General features: G+C 46.6%; 1 protein-coding gene across 2 annotated transcripts in view; it reads left to right on the forward strand.

Moving 5' to 3' along the window:
* The window catches only part of LOC142560923 (arrestin domain-containing protein 3-like), a 273,574-nt gene that overhangs the window by 222,690 nt on the left and 31,602 nt on the right, over positions 1–19,282 (forward strand). For both annotated transcript variants that reach the window (XM_075673346.1, XM_075673345.1), the window contains exon 6: positions 3,320–3,517. In XM_075673346.1, coding sequence (XP_075529461.1) covers positions 3,320–3,517 — 198 coding nt within the window. The remainder of the gene's footprint in view (positions 1–3,319; positions 3,518–19,282) is intronic.

Consider the following 19,282-nt stretch of genomic DNA (forward strand, 5'->3'; position numbering starts at 1 on the left):
GCGAGAAATAAGAGGGGACTCACTCCAACACATCCAAGGAGGCCGGAGTCTCTCCTACGCTTTCCTTACTCCATGACATATAACATGGCCTCAAATACTATAAGACATCGTAATTGTGGACGTACAGACGAGCACTAAAGGTGACAAGCACGAGCAGTGTGGAACTGCAGCTGTGAGTTGCAGTGCCGTAAGAAAGCATATGCGAGAACTATACAAAACAATATTAGTACATGACCGGGGTTGTTGGAGAAGTATGGGAGAGGCCTTTGCCCTGCAGTGGGCGTAACCAGGCTGATGATGATGATGATGATGATGATGATGATACAAAACAATTGCGCTAGTTGGTGCATACTGCAGACTTTCGATATCATTAACTAGCGCGTAAGGACATCGAACGAGAGCGCACAAGACAGAACGCTGGCGTTCTGTCCACATAGGACGCTAGCGCGCAGGGCAGGCATAATTTGCAGGCACACAGGACAGAACGCTAGCGTTATGTCCTGTGCGCTATCGACCGATGTGTTTTTTGGCTCTAGTTTCTATGTCTCAAACCTGTATTTACAAAAACACCTCGCCACTATGCATAGAGGATTCCTTCCGTGTGAAGAACGTTGGTCGGTTATCCAGTTCCTGTCGATAGGGGTCATACACGGATGAAGGCAAATCATAGACGTTGATGATTTATTTTACTATTTGGAACATAAGACTTTCTTGAGATTGGTCTGTGTACAAAATTACGATGAGTGGTTTTTGCCAAACAAGTGTGGCGGTTTGTGGGGGCCTTTCTGAAGCTGTTGTCCGCCTCTGGTCGCATGCAAAGATGACGGTTATACGGAAACATGTAGAACTTGTATTGGTTCCCACGTTGCGTCAGTGCTTAGTGAAATAGAGCTGCGTAGGATCGATCGTGCACTTTGAAGGTGGGGTGTTGAAAAGGACGCGCTGTGTTGTCCGATTATCTTGTTTTTGTTGAGGCGAATCGATTCGTCGCTACTATAGAGTGAGTGTGGTTATTCTATTTAAAGAAGAGGATTCCGGTTCGTACTTAACGTTTGACATACCTAAAAGACAGGGCATCCAGTTTGGGTTCTAAATATCGGGATAAGCGGTAATCATACTTGTCGGTTGCAGGCACCGATCGAGGTGTGTGAAACCAATTGCAGCTTTCCGCTCTGGTCACTCTGAGGTAGTCAAAGCAGTATTGCCCATTTGTTTGTCGTTCAAATGCAATTCGTGCCCGCACTGAATGACTGAAACCTTTCCGAAACAGCTTAAAATATTTCAGCAGCTTAACTATACAGAGTAAATTGGCTTCACTGAGTGCACGAATACTCAGGAAGCTAAAAGTGAAAGCCTGGAATGACAGGAAGGCTTACCATAAAGAAAAGTGAGTCGTTTGTATTCCGTACCTGCTCACTTTATCTCGCCGCATGAAAAAGGTAAAAATCTTATTTGGCGCAGACGTCGTATTTTCGGCAATAAATTGGGCCATTTCTGCGCCGCAGTTGGGAAAAGCTTCAAGGCGCCGCACAAGAACGCGCACAAATGTAAAGCTTTTTCCCTTTGATGATATGTCCTCCACTTGACGGCATTCAGCAGAACTTATTTGCTAAATGTAAAATTAGCACCGTGACAGGTTGGTTGTATGCATGGGGTAAGGGTGTATCCTACCACATTCCCTTGTCCTGGTGCCATATCGCCCAAAGAGGACGGAGTTTGAATAATGGCTTAATGAACCGTAGAGAAGGGGCAGCGCCGTCTAATTTATGCCTACATTGCAAAAAATGCGAATGCGAGCGGTTGCTATCTGATACTGAGGTGCTGTCGAGGCACAGAGTAAGACTTTGCGGGAAATTTCGGAAACTTTCCTTATTCAAAAGTCTGATGACGTGCGCGTTGCGCGGTTGTGGTACTGTATAAGTTAGAGGTTGACTATTTAGTCGCGAATCGTTGTTTTACGTGTGTTTGTGCTGTGTTATATTTTTGTATTTTTGACCCCGCACTACAGTTGCTAGTTCACGCTCGTGTCGTGTTCCTTCCTCGTCCCTCGTTCATCGCGCTATTCGCGAATATTTAATACCAACTCGCCAAGCATTCAGTACTTGTGATTTCAGCACTGCTCGCTTTTGTGTACTTTTGTGTTCGTCAGTTTGTCCATAAGTGCATTGTCTAAGTGAGAGCAAGGATAGTCTACAAACCAATTTTTCCGCAGCATGAAATGTTTGTTGTGCGCTGTTCCGAACTACATGGGAGAGATGCCTTTTCACAAAGCAGCACGATTGGATTGGATTGGAGCCAACTTTATTTGTGCCTGCAGTTGGGCGCTCGCGCGCCCCGACGAGGGCCTATGTCATCTACGAAGTCGCCGTTACTCGGCGCGGGTCTGCGCTTGCCGTTGCCGGCTCGCTGGGTCCCTGCCTTTCGAACGAACGAAAAATCTTTGTCAACAGCATAGCGTGATGGCGTACGTTCAGCAGTTTCCATGGAAAACTACCGACTGTCCTCCAAATAATTTCTCAATTATAATTAAAGGACCAGGGCGGCAGAAGGCGGGTGTAATATTTTGCACTACAGAGATGCATGAAGAGCAATTATGCGGCCTCGGTAGCCCACGCAACCATGTTAGGGCGTTGATTTCAGCTTGATTCTTCTTTTTTGAAGTTTCAAAGTTTGGCCATTAGCACAAAGGAGGTGAAGGCTGTTATTGGTTTATGTTCCTCTGAAGTAAGGGTATTGTATACTCCATAGCTAGGTGGTGCTAGAACTAGCTGGTGTGTAGAAAGAAGGAAATTTGCAGGCATAAGAATAATGATGGCGTCAGTTGTAGCAAAACAGGGGTACATTAGCTACAGCGCCAAAGAAAGGCAAGAGACAAAAACGAAGTGAACACACAGAGCGCTTGTGTCCCCTTCGTTCTTGTCCGTTCTATCTTTTGCTCTATAAATATTACTCACCTCACCTCAACTCACCCGTCTTTCAGTACTTATGTAAGAAATCGATAATTGGAACTTGCTTGGAAAAGCGGTTGTCCTGCAGTGAACGTAAATCAGTTGGTTCTGCTGCTGCTGATGATGAGTTGATGCGCGCGTCGTACGCAGTCACGTCCACAACTGGTTAAATGGGTAAGTTTAGTGAGCGTGAGGTATATAGAATCACGGCGCATCTAATTGTCTTTAAAACGAAGTTGAGTCAAGGTGATTTGCGCCTGATTTTGGTTGAAGTTGAAAGAGCCAGCTTTTTTTTTTCCGAGCTATTGGTGTGCCTTTACATGTAGCTAGTAATGGCCCTTGCGACTGATGCTGTTTGACTGCCGGCACAGCATGTCGAGTTCTTCATCGACCGTGGCGTGCTGGGCGTGAACAAGGAGGCGACGCACACAGTGCTCGAGTACCGCGGCGACCAGATCCAGCCGCACACGCGCCACAAGTTCGACAGCTCCAACAGCCTGGTGGTGCCCGTGATGCCGCCCACGGTGGTCGGGGTGTGCCGCCTCCTGCAGATGTATTATGTGCTCAAGGTACGTGCCGCTGAGAAGCATCATCTCAGCGCCGCATGTGGCTCAGTTCACACGATGCTTTTCTGAAGACAATCGCCGCTACAATCAAGAGTACAGACAATTCTTTTTCATGGGTGCCGCAACTTCTTTAGGTACTAGCGCCATCTTTGAGCTATCTGCTTACACCGCCATGCAGGCTTAGGCGAACTTGACGGCTCGTTGAGACAAACTCAAGAGATTTCTGTCGGCACGGTCAGAGTTTTTGCTCGCGTTGAGGCGAACGGAGTACCAGGTGGGATACACGTGCGCGAGTTTAAGCTTTCAATGAGCGTCGCAGATTCATTGTGTAATCAAAATTATTTTTTCAAATGTGCCCATATTACAACATTCTCCCTGTAGTTCTAAGCTGTTGTTTATCAGCAAGGAATAGTGAATAAACATGCCCGACGATGGTAACAGCGTGGGCATTGCTGTTCTAGAATATGTTCTGTGGCTTGCTTTGAAAGCTTTCAAACGGTTATCTTCAGATACATTGCGCGACTGCCTTATTTGTTGGATGCAGTTTTCGCTTGCGAATGAAACAGTTTTGGTTAGTAATCATAGCATATCGTACAGTGTGAATCGCACTTGTCGAGTGGCTGGCTGTGGACTGCTCGAGCATCAGAAGCTGCGACTTAGCGGTGGTTTCTGGGCTTTAAATCTTTGTTCGGGAACGCATAAACCAAGCATGCTACATCATCATGTGTGCTGTTACTTATTTATTTTATTTTTGTGTATAGATACTGCAGCGCAATAAGCGCTATAGCAGAAGTGGGTTAACAGAGGGAAATATCCAGAGCGAAATACCATACAGCGATAAAGATAATGTGCTAAGAACATACATCTTGGAAGGCGGATACAAAACTTCGGCATGTGCATGAGCTATAGATTGGTATAAGGAATTCCATTCTTCTATTGAAGTAGGGAAAAAGCTGAATTTAGTCATAATAATGCGCGCAAAGTAGGGCATCAAGTTTAAGTTATGATGTCGTCTCGTCGTTACTCTGGCGCGAGGATAACGTAGTTGTTTTTGAAAGTCTAACCGAAGAGTTGAACAACGGTACACAGCGCTGATTTATCAGCGATTTGTCCTGTTGTTCCTCACTCTGCGTCCCCGTCTATATGCGCTGTTAACCCTTTAACGTGCATTATCAACCAGCCTACCAAGCCATCCTTGTGAACAATGATTTTGCTAAAGTATTGTTGCGTGTGGAAGGACACAGACGAAAGATGCTATTTACACGCTATTTACACTGGAGCCAGGCAGCCAGGCTGACACTCGCTTGTGCCAAGGCCACCGACCAACTTCTTCGTCGTTCTCGCTTCGGCTCGTCTCTTGAGCATCGCTCGATGATACCGTAATATTACCCCCCAGCGGCAAAAGCGCCATCACGGTGCTGTTAAATATCCAAGGTGCATGGTGAGTTGTAGGGCTTGAGTCGGGCAACATGGACAATGTCACTGGTTGTCACAGCGGAGGACGTGATGGGCGTGGCTAGAACGATTTCATAGGTGACATCGGTCACTTTGCGTATCACGCGATATGGGCCTGTGTAACAGGAAAGCAGTTTTTCACAAAGGCCGACTTTAAGCAATGGTGACCAAAGCAACACGAGGGCGCCGGGCACAAAATGGACATCACGGTGACGGAGGTCGTAGCGTTGTTTCTGCTTGTCTTGAGACACATGTAGACGAGCGCGCGCAAGTTGGCGAGCATGGTCAGCATGGGTGATTGCATCACGGGCATAATCGCTAGTTGAAGCTGTGGCGGACGGAAGCACGGTGTCCAGTGGTAGCGTCGGTTCGCGGCCATACAAGAGGTAAAAGGGGGAAAGCCAGCAGTGTCGAGACGGGAAGAGTTGTATGCAAAGGTAATGTAAGGTAGAGCCGGGTCCCAGTCACGGTGGTCGTCTGAAACGTATTTGGATAGCATGTCTGTAATGGTGCGGTTCAAACGCTCAGTGAGGCCGTTCGTTTGGGGGTGGTAGGAGGTGGTAAATTTATGATGTATTGAGCAGGCACGCATGATGTCGTTAATGACTTTGGCCAAAAAGGTGCGGCCGCGGTCTGTAAGCAATTGACGGGGAGCACCATGCATCAAAATCATATCATGTAGGAGGAAGTCCGCAACATCACTTGCGCAACTGGTCGGAAGAGCGCGGGTTACAGCGTAGCGGGTCGCGTAATCTGCCGCGACTGCAACCCACTTATTTCGTGATGTAGATTCCGGAAATGGGCCGAGAAGGTCCAAGCCGACACGATGCAAGGGCTCGGCGGGGATGTCGAGCGGCTGCAGGTAACCAGCGGGGAGCTGGGAAAGCTTCTTGCGTCGTTGGCAAAGTTGACAAGCGGCAACGTAACGTCGTACCGAACGGGCAAGGCCCGGCCAGAACAAACGGCGACGTACACGGTCATAGGTTCGAGATACGCCGAGGTGTCCTGCCGTTGGTGCGTCGTGAAGCTCTTCTAGAACGGTTGAGCGGAGGTGTTTAAGTATGACAAGTAGGAACTCAGAGCCATCCGGACGAAGGTTACGACGCTACAGAGTACTGTCGCGGAGGACGAAGAGGCGTAGTGGGGCGTCGGCCGGAGAGTGTTCAAAACGGTCGATGAGTGTTCTAATGTAGGCGTCACGGCGTTGCTCGTCGGCGAAATGAAGCAGCTGGTATACGGAGAATACGCAAGAAGCACTGGCAATATTGGAGGAGTCAGAGTCGTCAACAGGGTAACGCGACAAACTGTGAACGTCTTGGTGCAGGCGGCCAGACTTGTACACCACGGAATATGAAATTCCTGTAGCCTCAAAGCCCATCGACTAAATCGACCTGTAGGATCTTTTAGCGATGAGAGCCAGCAGAGAGCATGATGGTCAGTGACTACGGAAAAAGGCGACCGTAAAGGTAAGGACGGAACTTCGCAACCGCCCAGACAACAGCAAGGCATTCGCGTTCCGTAATGGAATAGTTGCCCTCCGATGGTGCTAGGAGGCGGCTCCCATAAGCAATAACACGATCCTTGCCACGGTGACGCTGGGCTAAGACGGCACCTGTGCCATGACCGCTGGCATCTGTAAGTAATTCTGTAGGGGCATCAGGGTCGAAGTGGGCGAGAATGGGTGGTGAGGTTAGAAGAGTGACGAGACGAGAGAAGGCGGCGGCTTCTGCAGTACCCCACGAAAATTGTACGCCTTTCTTCAAAAGATTAGTTAGGGGCCTAGCAATTGTCGCAAAATCTGGAACAAAACTACGAAACTACGAGCACAGCCCTACAAAACTTCGAACGTCTGCGGCTGTCTTCGGAACCGGAAACTCTCGGACAGCGCGAGTTTTGTCGGGATCAGGCTGTACTCCGGAAGCGTCAACGAGATGGCCCAGAAGAGTAATTTGTCGGTGGCCAAAACGACATTTGGACGAGTTAAGTTGCAGCTTCTCCTTTCGAAATACATCAAGTATAGTTGTGAGACGTTCAATGTGAGTGTCGAACGTTGGCGAGAAGACGATGACGTCGTCGAGGTAGCAGAGGCATGTGGACCATTTGAAACCTTGGAGCAAGGAGTCCATCATACGCTCAAAGGTGGCAGGGGCGTTGCATAATCCAAACGGCATTACTTTAAATTGGTATAGGCCATCAGGTGTGATGAACGTGGTTTTTTCTCTGTCCATATGGTCAACAGCAATCTGTCAATATCACGAACGAAGATCAATAGACCGAGAAATAGCTTGAACCGTGCAGGCAGCTGAGGCCGTCGTCTATACGTGGGAGCGGGTAGACGTCCTTCTTTGTAATGCTGTTCAGACACTCGCTCGTTCCAAGGGCACCGACCAACTTCTTCATCGTTCTCGCTTCGGCTCGTCTCTTGAGCATCGCTCGATGGTACCGTAATAGTATTATCACGGTAAAACCTGATTTGCTTCTCAGGTAATCTAGCAGTTTAATTGACACGGTATCTTTTGCACACATGCTAAAAAAGTGCACATTCTTGTCTTTGAGTATCAAGTCGTTTTCCTTGTATAAAAAAGCATGCAGAAATTCTACTGCAGTTACCTCAGTATGCGTAAGCATGCCCGGAAATTTGAGGTGCCCACTCCCAAACTTCAAATTGGCCCACTCCCATATTTTAGTTGATCCAACCCCAAATTCAAGTTGGACAACCCTGAAATTTTAACTTAGGCAACCCTGAAATTTCAAGTTGGCTCACGCTCAAATTAAAGTTGGCCGACATTCCAATATCATTTGGCCCACCCCGAAATTTACGTTCGTCCATCCCGAAATTCAAGTTGGCCTAGCCCCAAAATTATGTTACCCCGGGCCTAGCCCCGGGGTAACATCGCGTGGTGTTAAAGCTTGGGAATCGTGTTACGCTGTGTTAATTACAAACCTCCTATTTACCTCGCAAGCGTGCGCCGACAGCGGCCCGTAAAATTTTGCGCGACCCGTCCGGTGCATCCATATCTTTCTTCGCTTCGCATCGTGGTTGCTGGAAGGCAGCGTAAAAAACTCTTTTTCCTTCACTCAAGCGATTAAGACAACCGTAGTTGCAGCAACTCATGACGAAGAGTAGAAACAGCGCCAAGGAAGCGCGCTGTTCTTAACGACGCGCTCACGACGAAAGCGGTCGTCACCAGATTTTAATTTTTTTTTTATTTTCAAATACTGCAGCCCTATTCAGGGCTATTGCAGGAGTGGAGTACAGCAAACGCAACAGACAAACAAAGACAGTTGAACGTAATAGATTAAAAAAAAGGGACAGCAATCTTATCACACTAATGCTTCTACAAAAGCAGACAGTGCAATTCACGAACAGAATTGGGTAACTCGTCCCAGCAGTCGACAACTTTCGGGATATAACTGTGTTTGAACATGTTAGTGCGCGCAAAGAAGGGCTTTAGGTCGAGGGTGTGACAACGTCTAGTTGGAAGACCACTGGCCTACGCGATGTAATCATCAGCATATAGTCGACAGCATGAGTGGATAATTGAATGTAATAGCTTCATGGAACCTATATGTCGCCTTGTGCAAAACCATTTGATATTGTCACGTGGTAGTGACGGTGAAGAAGAAGCAATACGGTGAAATACAAAACTAGCTTTCATTGGGCGAACCTGTGCCCACAAAAACAGGCTACACTTATAGCACAACGATAGCGGCGAACACGGTCGGCGATCGTCGGAAATCTGATCAACGGGTCAAGCGCGTCGGCTTTTATACGTCCATCGTCGAATGTTCCAGACTAATCGTGGGGACCCGCGTGCCTTCCACAAAGTTCTGCACCATTCGCGTCAGGTGATGAAATCAGATAACGTAAGGTTCGGGGACAACAGACAGCGGATAGAAGCATCGATAACTTTCCAGAAACTTCGGATACATGCAGGCGCGTCCCATGCTGTGCGATTACATTTGTTAGGCGGCGAAACGTGGTTGCCCGATAAAGATAAGCACACGTGTCAATATGAACCACATACTACGTACGCCACGGCCCGTATTCATTCACTGCATCGAAATGGCGCCGGAGAGACTTCTGAAAGCGCGCGCTTTCTTTTCGGATGAAAGAACAAGCAAATGGAAAAGTTCGCACATTTAGGTGACGGCGGTAGTCCAACCCGAAAGGGAACACGGGCGCCGGAGGACGGGGGTGAGGGAGGAAGGCCGACAGCCCGCGCGGCGGCGGCAAAGTCCGAACGAGGGCGCTACTTTACAACATAGATGGGCTTTAGTTTCACCAACTGAAAAACCTAGGAAATGACCCCCGGAGCAGGCAATGACGATTAGAACAGTTAATCACTTGATGTAAAATAAAGTTATCGGTATAAAGGCGAACGTTAGAAGAAATGTTCACGGGCAAATCATTTATGTATATGAAGAAAAGCAATGGCCGAAGAAGAGAGCATTGGAGCTTTCCAGATGTAGTACGAAAGCAACAGAGTCGATCGCGCAATGAGACAGAGTGGGAGCGAAGCGAAAGGAAGCATTATATCCAAAACACTAGCTGAGGGTTATTTAGATAGCGTGAAGTTTACAAGGAGTTGCGAATGTAATACTGTGAGCTATAAAAAAAGAAATTTATAAATATAGCGCCAACCTGGTCGCCAACATCACGGTTAAGGAAAATGTCTTCCGTAAACTCAGAAACTGCGTTGTGGTACTAAAGGCGTGTTTAAACCTATGCTGTATGATAATAGGCTATGTGATTACAAAAACGTTACACGCAGAATCTGCTGTGGGAGATATGTAAATGATGCGTAGGAATTTGGTACTCATCACGTGCTGTTTCGTATGCTGCTGTAATTGGTGTAATTGCAAAAAACACTGCGAGAGAATTGTGAAACACAGAGGCCCAGTTGAAACATCAAAATGTTAACTGAAACCAGCATGATATGAAGAGGGGAGTACTAGCAATGTTCACTCAAGTTACATGATGGTGCATTTGGATGGTGCTGCTGTCTCGTGAAAAATGATTACTTGCCGATGCGTGCTGTAGTAAGTGACGTAATTGAACAGTGTCACCTTTGGTAGAACTCGTACGTAGACGTTGTCGAGGGCCCTGCCTCCTCTGGATGCGAACCAATACCAACCGTCGTCAACCGTACCGCAGCGGCGGCTGCTTCTGGTGCGCCCGCGCGGGCCTTATCTGGAAGGCGATGTACGATGAGGACACAGTCCCCGAGTACTGATAGCTTTGTGTGCGCTCTGTTCTCGCCGCTTAGTTCGCGTTGAAGCGAGATGCAGCACGAAGTTCTCTCGCTGCTGTGGGCCCTATTTTGATAGCGATCGCCTTCACAGTAGGACGGGCGGCTTTCGTCGTTGGGTGTGCATGGAAATGCTTGCGCATTTTAAAGTACGATGCGTTTATGAATATCTTCCACCTCGGCCACGGCGGCCGTATTTCAATGGGGCGAAGTGCAAAAACAGCCGTGTACTTAGATTTAGGTGCACGTTAAAGAACCCCAGGCGGGCAAAATAATCCTGTCCCCCACTACGGTGTACCTCATAACGATATCGTGGTTTTGGCCCGTTAAATACCATACATTGATTTTAAATGATATGTTCGAAGCTTTTGCATTACTGATGTCAATGGAATCGCTCTGTAGTTCACGAAGGCTGCTTATCATCGGATTTATAAAGAGGAAGCATTTTAGCTAACTTCCATGAAGAAGGGACATATGATAAGACGCCAGCAAACACCGATACCAAGGACAACATAGGGGAAATTACATGTGCTTAATAAATGAAATAAAGAAACGATAAATTAATGGAAATGAAAGTGGATGAAAAAAACAACTTGGAGCAGGTTAGGAACGATCCCACAACCTTCGCATTTCGCGTGCGATGCTCTACCAATTGAGCCAACGCGGCGCCGTGTCCCCGTCAACTTTCTTGGGTGCAGGGTCTCTACCAGCAGGGAAAACCGGGAATTCTCAGGGGTTTTGAGTAGTCTGAAAAAACTCAGGGAAAACTCAAGGAATTTGTGTCTCGATCAGGGAAAATTAGGTGTAATTTTATTGAAAGGGTCGAAAGTGGCGGTAATGTTGGCTTGAGTAACAGACAGCAATCGTAATGAATCGTCTTTGACGCCCTGTTGTCGGCTGGAGGTGTTGCCAGTGTACAATTAACGATCGACATTCCGGATTCCCGATGATCCGGACGGCTTCGCGGCACGACCACGCAATAGTCGATGTATCAGATCGTGTGAAATTTCGGACGCAAGAACTCTTCGCCGTCCGATTTTCCGGACGTTTTGCCATGACCGCAGGCCCATAACGGCATTAATCAAAGCCACCACCGCTGCCATTTTGATCACCTTCCCGCCCCGAACCGGCGCTCTCGCACCCTAGATCAGATGGCAGCAGTAGCCACCACTGTGGTAACGCTAGGCCTAGTTGCTTCGACGTTCGCTATGAAGCTTCATGCCATTGGGTGCCGCGGTTTTGATTGAAAGAATTCGCTGCTGTCACCAATGGCACGGTTCCCGAAAGGCAGCTGCGCCTCTGTACAGAAATGTTACCTGGTGAAGCATACGCAAAAGCATTGCAGTGAAGCATAACAAGCGTGGGAAGGAGCTATTCCCACGGGGCACAGTATGTATTACTTAATTACACACACGTGCACCTGGTATTTATCATCATCATCACCATCATCATTCTTCTTCTTTCATTAGCTCATTGCGTCGTCCTCAATTTAAGTAGAACCCTCTTTGTAAGCCTCCAGCTTTCTGCACCGTAGGTGTGTAGTGGTAAGACATAGCTGTTATACACCTTTCTTTTGAGAGATAACGGCAACGTGCTGTTCATGATGCAAAAAAGCTGAGACGTGCAGACAGGACACAAGAGAAGAGAAGTGGACGTGTTCATGATCTGAGAATGTCTGCCAAGCGCACCCCAGCCCATTTTCTTCTAATTATTTCAGTCTCATGATCAGGATTCGCGGTAAGTACCTGCCCTGAGTAGATGTATTCCCCTACCACTTCCACTGCGCCGCTACCGATCATAAACTGCTGTTCTCTTCCGAGACTGCTAAAAATTAGTTTTCTGCAGATTACTTTTGGACCCACGCTTCTGCTTTGCCGCTCCAGGTCAGTGAGCATACATTGCGATTGGCCCCCTGAGTTGCTAAGCAAGGCAATATCATCAGCGAATCGCAAGTTACTAAGGTATTCTTCATTACCTCTTATCCCCAATTATTCCCAATCCAGGTCTCTGAATACCTCCTGTAAACACGCTGTGAATAGCGTTGGAGTGATCGTATCTCCCTGCCTGGCGCCCTTCTTTATTGGGGCTTTGTCACTTTCATTATGGAAGACTACAGTGTCTGTGGAGCCACTATAGATATCTTTCAGTATTTTTACATACCGGTCGTCTGTATCCTGATTCAGTAATGCCTTTATGACTGCTGAGGTTTCGACTGAATCAAACGCTTTCTTGTAATCAATGAAAGCTATATATAAGGGTTTATTATATTCCGCACATTCTTCTATCACCTGATTGATAGTGTGAATATGGTCTATTGTTGAGTAGCCTTTACGAAATCCTGCGTGGTCCTTTGGTTGACAGAAGTCTAAGGTGTTCCTGATTCTATTTGCGATTACCTTAGTAAATACTTTGTAGACAATGGACAGTAAGCTGATCGGTCTATAATTTTCCAAGTCCTTGGCGCCCACTTTCTTATGGATTAAGAATATTTTGGCATTCTTCCGAGATTCCGGTACGCTCGAGGTCATGAGGCATTGCGTATACAGGGTGGCCACTTTTTCTAGAACAATCTGCCCACCAACCTTCAACAAATCTACTGTTACCTGATCCTCCCCAGCTACCTTCTCCCTTGGCATAGCTCCCAAGGCTTTCTTTACTTCCAGCGTTACTTGGGGGATGTCAACTTCCTCTAGATTATTCCCTCTTCCGTTATTGTCGTGCGTGCCACGGGTACTCTATAAATCTCTATAGAACTCCTCAGCCAATTGATTGCATCATCATCATCATCATCATTATCGTCATCATCAGCCTGGTTACGCCCACTGCAGGGCAAAGGCCTCTCCCATACTTCTCCAACAACCCCGGTCATGTACTAATTGTGGCCATGCCGTCCCTGCAAACTTCTTAATCTCATCCACCCACCTAACTTTCTGCCGCCCCCTGCTACGCTTCCCTTCCCTTGGAATCCAGTCTGTAACCCTTAACGACCATCGGTTATCTTCCCTCCTCATTACATGTCCTACCCATGCCCATTGCTTTTCTTGATTTCAACTAAGATGTCATTAACTCGCGTTTGTTCCCTCACCCAATCTGCTCTTTCCTTATCCCTTAACGTTACACCCATCATTCTTCTTTCTATAGCTCGTTGCGTCGTCCTCAATTTGAGTAGAACCCTTTTCGTAAGCCTCCAGGTTTCTGCCCTGTAGGTGAGTACTGGTAAGACACAGCTATTATACACTTTTCTCTTGAGGGATAGTGGCAACCTGCTGTTCATGATCTGAGAATGCCTGCCAAACGCACCCCAGCCCATTCTTATTCTTCTGATTATTTCCGTCTCATGATCCGGATCCGCCGTCACTACCTGCCCTAAGTCGATGTATTCCCTTACGACTTCCAGTGCCTCGCTGCCTATTGTAAATTGCTGTTCTTTTCCGAGACTGTTAAACATTACTTTAGTTTTCTGCAGATTAATTTTTAAACCCACTCTTCTGCTTTGCCTCTCCAGGTCAGTGAGCATGCATTGCAATTGGTCCCCTGAGTTACTAAGCAAGGCAATATCATCAGCGAATCGCAAGTTACTAAGGTATTCTCCATTAACTTTTATCCCCAATTCTTCCCACTCCAGGTCTCTGAATACCTCCTGTAAACACGCTGTGAATAGCATTGGCGAGATCGTATCTCCCTGCCTGACGCCTTTCTTTATTGGGATTTTGTTCCTTTCTTTATGGAGGACTACGATGGCTGTGGAGCCGCAAAGATATCTTTCAGTATTTTTACATACGGCTCGTCTACACCCTGATTCCGTAATGCCTCCATAACTGCTGAGGTTTCGACTGAATCAAACGCTTTCTCGTAACCAATAAAAGCTATATATAAGGGTTGGTTATGTTCTGCACATTTCTCTATCACTTGGTTGATAGTGTGAATATGGTGTATTGTTGAGTAGCCTTTACGGAATCCTGCCTGGTCCTTTGGTTGACAGAAGTCTAAGGTGTTCCGGATTCTATTTGCGGTTACCTTAGTAAATACTTTGTAGGCAAAGACAGTAAGCTGACCGGTCTATAATTTTTCAAGTCTTTGGCGCCCCCTTTCTTATGGATTAGAATTATGTTAGCGTTCTTCCAAGATTCCGGTACGCTCGAGGTCATGAGGCATTGCGTATACAGGGTGGCCAGTTTCTCTAGAACAATCTGCCCACCATCCTTCAACAAATGTGCTGTTACCTGATCCTCCCCAGCTGCCTTCCCCCTTTGCATATCTCCCAAGGCTTTCTTTACTTCTTCCGGTGTTACCTGTGGGATTTCGAATTCCTCTAGACTATTTTCTCTTCCATTGTCGTCATGGGTGCCACTGGTACTGTATAAATCTCTATGGAACTTCTCAGCCACTTGAATTATCTCATCCATATTACTAATGATATTGCCGGCTTTGTCTCTTAACGCATACATCTGATTCTTGCCTATTCCTAGTTTCTTCTTTACTGTTTTTAGGCTTCCTCCGTTCCTGAGAGCACGTTGAATTCTATCCATATTGTACTTCCTTATGTCAGCTGTCTTACGCTTGTTGATTAACTTCGAAAGTTCTGCCCGTTCTATTCTAGCTGTAGGGTTAGAGGCTTTCATACATTGGCGTTTCTTGATCAGATCTTTCGTCTCCTGCGATAGTTTACTGGTATCGTGTCTAACGGAGTTACCACCGACTTCTATTGAACACTCCTTAATGATGCCCATGAGATTGTCATTCATTGCTTCGACACTAAGGTCCTCTTCCTGAGTTAAAGCCGAATAGCTGTTCTGTAGCTTGAACCGAAATTACTCTATTTGCCCTCTTAACGCTAACTCATTGATCGGCTTCTTATATACCAGTTTCTTCCGTTCCCTCAAGTCTAGGCTAATTCGTGATCTTACCGTCCTATGGTCACTGCAGGTCACCTTGCCGAGCACGTCCGCATCTTGTATGGTGCCAGGGTTAGCACAGAGTATGAAGTCTATATTTCATTTCTTGTCTCACCATTCCGGCTCCTCCATGTCCACTTTCGGTTATCCCGCTTGCGGAAGAAGGTATTCGTTATCCGAAAATTATTCCGTTCTGCAAACTCTACTAATAACTCTCTCCTGCTATTCCTATAATCGATGCCATATTCCCCCACTGACTTGTCTCCAGCCTGCTTCTTGCCTACGCTGGCGTTGAAGCTGCCCATTAGTATAGTGTATTTTGTTTTGACTTTACCCATCGCCGATTCCACGTCTTCATAAAAGCTTTCGACTTCCTGGTCATCATGACAGGATGTACGCGCGTAGGCCTGTAGGACCTTCAATTTGTACCTCTTATTAAGTTTCGCAACAAGACCTGCGACCCTCTCGATAATGCTATAAAATTACTGTAGGTTACTGGCTATTTCTTTATTAATCAGGAATCCGACTTCTAGTTCTCGTCTATCTGCTAAGCCCCGGTAGCACACGACGTGCCCGCTTTTAGCACTGTATATAGTTCATTTGTCCTCCTAACCTCACTGAGCCGTGTTATATCTCATTTAATGCCTGCTAATTCCTCCAATAGTACCTCTAGATTCTCCACACTAGATAACGTGCTAGGATAGATGCCAACGTTATACTAATGCGCAAAAATGGAGAGCTTAGAGAACTGAAACATTATAGGCCAATTAGCCTACCTCAGTCTTATGTAAAATAATCGCCAAAATAATTTGCGATACAATAAGGGTAACACTGGACTTTATTCGACCAAGGGAACAGGCTGGCTTCAGGAAGGGATACTCTACAATGGATCACGTTCATGTCATTAATCAGGTAATGGAGTAATCCACAGAGTTCAATCAGCCTCTCTATATGGTTTTCATAGATTACGAAAAGGCGTTTGATTTAGTAGAGATACCAGCAGTCATAGAGGCACTACATAATCAAGGAGTACAGACCGCTTACGTAAATATCTTGGAAAATATCTGCGGAGATTGCACAGCTACACTAATTCTACACGAGTAGGAAGATACCTATAAAGAAAGGGGTCGGACAAGGCGACACAATCTCTTCAATGCTATTCATTGCATGCTCGGAAGAAGTATTCAACCTATAAAACTGGGAAGGTTTAGGAGTAAAGACCGACGACGAATATCTCAGTGACCTTCGGCTTGCAGATGACATTGTTCCATTCAGCAACACTGTAGACGAATTACAACAAATGATTGAGAACCTTAACAGAGCGGGGTTGAAGATTAATACGCAGAAGAGAAAGATATTGATCAATAACCAGGCAAGGGAGCAAGAGTTATCCTCTAGAGTCTGTGAAGGAGTACGTTTACCTAGGCTAGTTAATCACAGGGAACCCTGATCTTGAGAAGGAAATTCACTAAATAATAAAAATGGGTTGGAGTGCACACGGCAGATATTGTTAGCTCGTGACTTCAAACTTACCATTATCATTGAAAAGAAAGGTGTACGATTGGTGCATTTTGCCGGTGCTGTCATATGGGGCAGAGAGTTTGAGCCTGACAAAGAAGCTTGAGAACAAGGACCGCGCCAAGAGGGATGGAACGAAGAATGCTAGGGATGACGTTAAGAGACAAAGAGAGTGCTTCGGATTAGAGAGCAAACGGGTATAGCCGATACTCTAATCGACATTAAGACGAAAAATCGAGCTGGCAGGCCTTGTATGCGCAGGTTAGATAACCTTTGACCATTAGGGTTACAGATTGGGTACCAAGAGAAGGGAGGCCCAGCCGAGGACGGCAGAAGACTAGGTGGGACGATGAAATTGGGAAATTCGCGGGCACTAGTTGGAATCGTTTGGCGCAGGGCAGTGGTAACTGGAGATCGCAGGGAAAGGCCTACGTCCTGCAGTGGACATAAAATTGGCTGATCATGATTATGATGATGCCTCTATTCCGAACTCCAGCGTTTTCACAGACAGCTTCCGCCGTCATCGAGCGAGATTTCTTCGTTACTACCTGTGCGCACGTGACACCGTGCTGGTTAGTTTATTTAAAACACGTTTACGGCCTTGTTGGTTTGAATACACGATGCAAGCACGGCTGAACAAGGACCTAGAAAGCAGACAGGATAAGTCGGCGCTGTCCCTGTGTGTCTATTTCTTCCTACGTCCTCGTAGAGTCACACTTAGGCATTCAATAATTGTTAATTTAGTTAGTAAGCGAGTCTTTACAAGTTCATACGGCCAACAAAACTACTATCCTTACTTCGTACAGCAATCTACTAATTTGCTATCGCAATCGGTGCTTCGGCTTTCGGGTGCAACTGCGAATTTTTTTGGATTTGGCAATTTTTAATATTTATTTATTTATTTATTTATTTATTTATTTATTTATTATACATACTTTCAAGGCCCTAAGGCACTACAGAAAGGAGTGGAACATAACAAAGCAATGTAATATACAGACAATGGTATGCCAACAATAGTAATTGGCTAGTTTTCTTCTTTTTTTCTGTTTTTCATATGCGCGCGTGTGTTTCGTGTATAGTATTTGCTTTTGCAGGATAATCAGAACGCCCTTTCCCGACACGTGTTTCTACACGTGCAACCGTGTGGGACGTTAAGTCTTTAGAGCCTTGAAATAAAGGTTTGGAAGTGGCAAGATTATTAGATATTAGTGGTTTTAGTGTGTGTGTGTGTGTGCATTGTTATAGGGAATATTGCTTTGGGAGGCCAGTGAGAGCGTGGCTACGTGTTTGAACCCGTTTCGAACACGCGTCATACCTTAAGTCTGCGGCATTTATTGCTCATAAAGCATTGGTGATAATTACTTTGTGGCATTTTAAGGATTTCGATTCTGTGCGTATCAGCCTTTGCTAGAAAACACGTGCTTTCAAAGCTTTGGTGTTTGGCTTAGCGAAAGCTAAGTGTGACACACGGCAAGCAAGACGGTAAAGCGTGCATTGTCCTGGGGGTCTTTCATGGTAGACGAGGGAACGGATGAGAATGGAGATAAAATCGAGTTAATCGGCACGCAGTGTGATGTCTATGCTAGGCTGAAGAAAATGGAGGACTTCCTGGATGAGATTGTGAAAAAGGCCGAAGAACTCAAAAATGAGCTAAATATCGAGCGTGATGCGTGGAAGGTGGTGGAACAAAGACTTCTAGCTGCCGAGGAAAAGCTGAACAGGGCCGCCATTGTCAACGGGAATGTGCGTGACAATGGAACGCAGGCTCCCGACGTGACAGGGCAGGGAGTGTCAGCAAAGCTCGTGAGATGCATGCAACCTGCGAAGGGGGCAGCTGCAAAGAGTAGCACCTACCTTGAGGCGGCCACAAAAAAAAATCCAGTGACGCAGAGGTCAATGCCCCTTGTCAAGTCCGAATCACGCGGAGAAAGACAAAGGGAATCTGGGAGAGGTAGGAGAGAGTGAAATGGTGATTATCGCCAATGAATCAAACCTGGCTAGGTGCTCAGAAGCATTTGTGGAGAGGGTGAAAGGTGATGAAAGAGTGGCGGTAGGGATATTTCCGCGGTGGACGCTGGGTTCTGTCATGGAGCGAGCAAAAGCAAAGCTCGCGGAAAATGCCCACGTGCGCAACCTTGTCATAGTAGCAGGTGGGCTAAGTGACGTCCTAAACAGGAAAGGAACTGGACTGGCCCAGCGCTTGGTGAAGGGGGCAGACGACTTGCGCGCGCTCTCTTGTCAAGTGCAGATCTTGGTATGCACGGTGTCGGAGGAGCTTGTATGTGACAGTAACATGCAAAGAGCCATAGTGGCTGCTAATGACGCTAATGGACAATGAGCAGAGAGAAGGGTTTCTAGGTTGTAGAAGTTAACATGGAAGTGAGAAGGTGTAGTGGTTCTTGATGAGACGAGATCCACTTCAGTCACAGACGAGAAGTGGGCTGGTGACTTGGTGGTTCGTGCGGTTGCTTTTTGGGTGGCCTATGAGCGCTCAGGAGGGCAGTGTAGGTAGTAATGAAGAAGCTTCCCTAGGGGGACCTCGGAATAGCATTGTCGTTGATAACAGAAAAAGGAGGAAAACAAGAAATAGAGATCGCGATGTAGTAGGCCACATAAACATGCAGGGCGGCAGAAGAAAGGAAAAGCGG

Source organism: Dermacentor variabilis, chromosome 10, assembly GCF_050947875.1.
Source record: "Dermacentor variabilis isolate Ectoservices chromosome 10, ASM5094787v1, whole genome shotgun sequence".
Lineage (NCBI taxonomy): Eukaryota > Metazoa > Arthropoda > Arachnida > Ixodida > Ixodidae > Dermacentor > Dermacentor variabilis.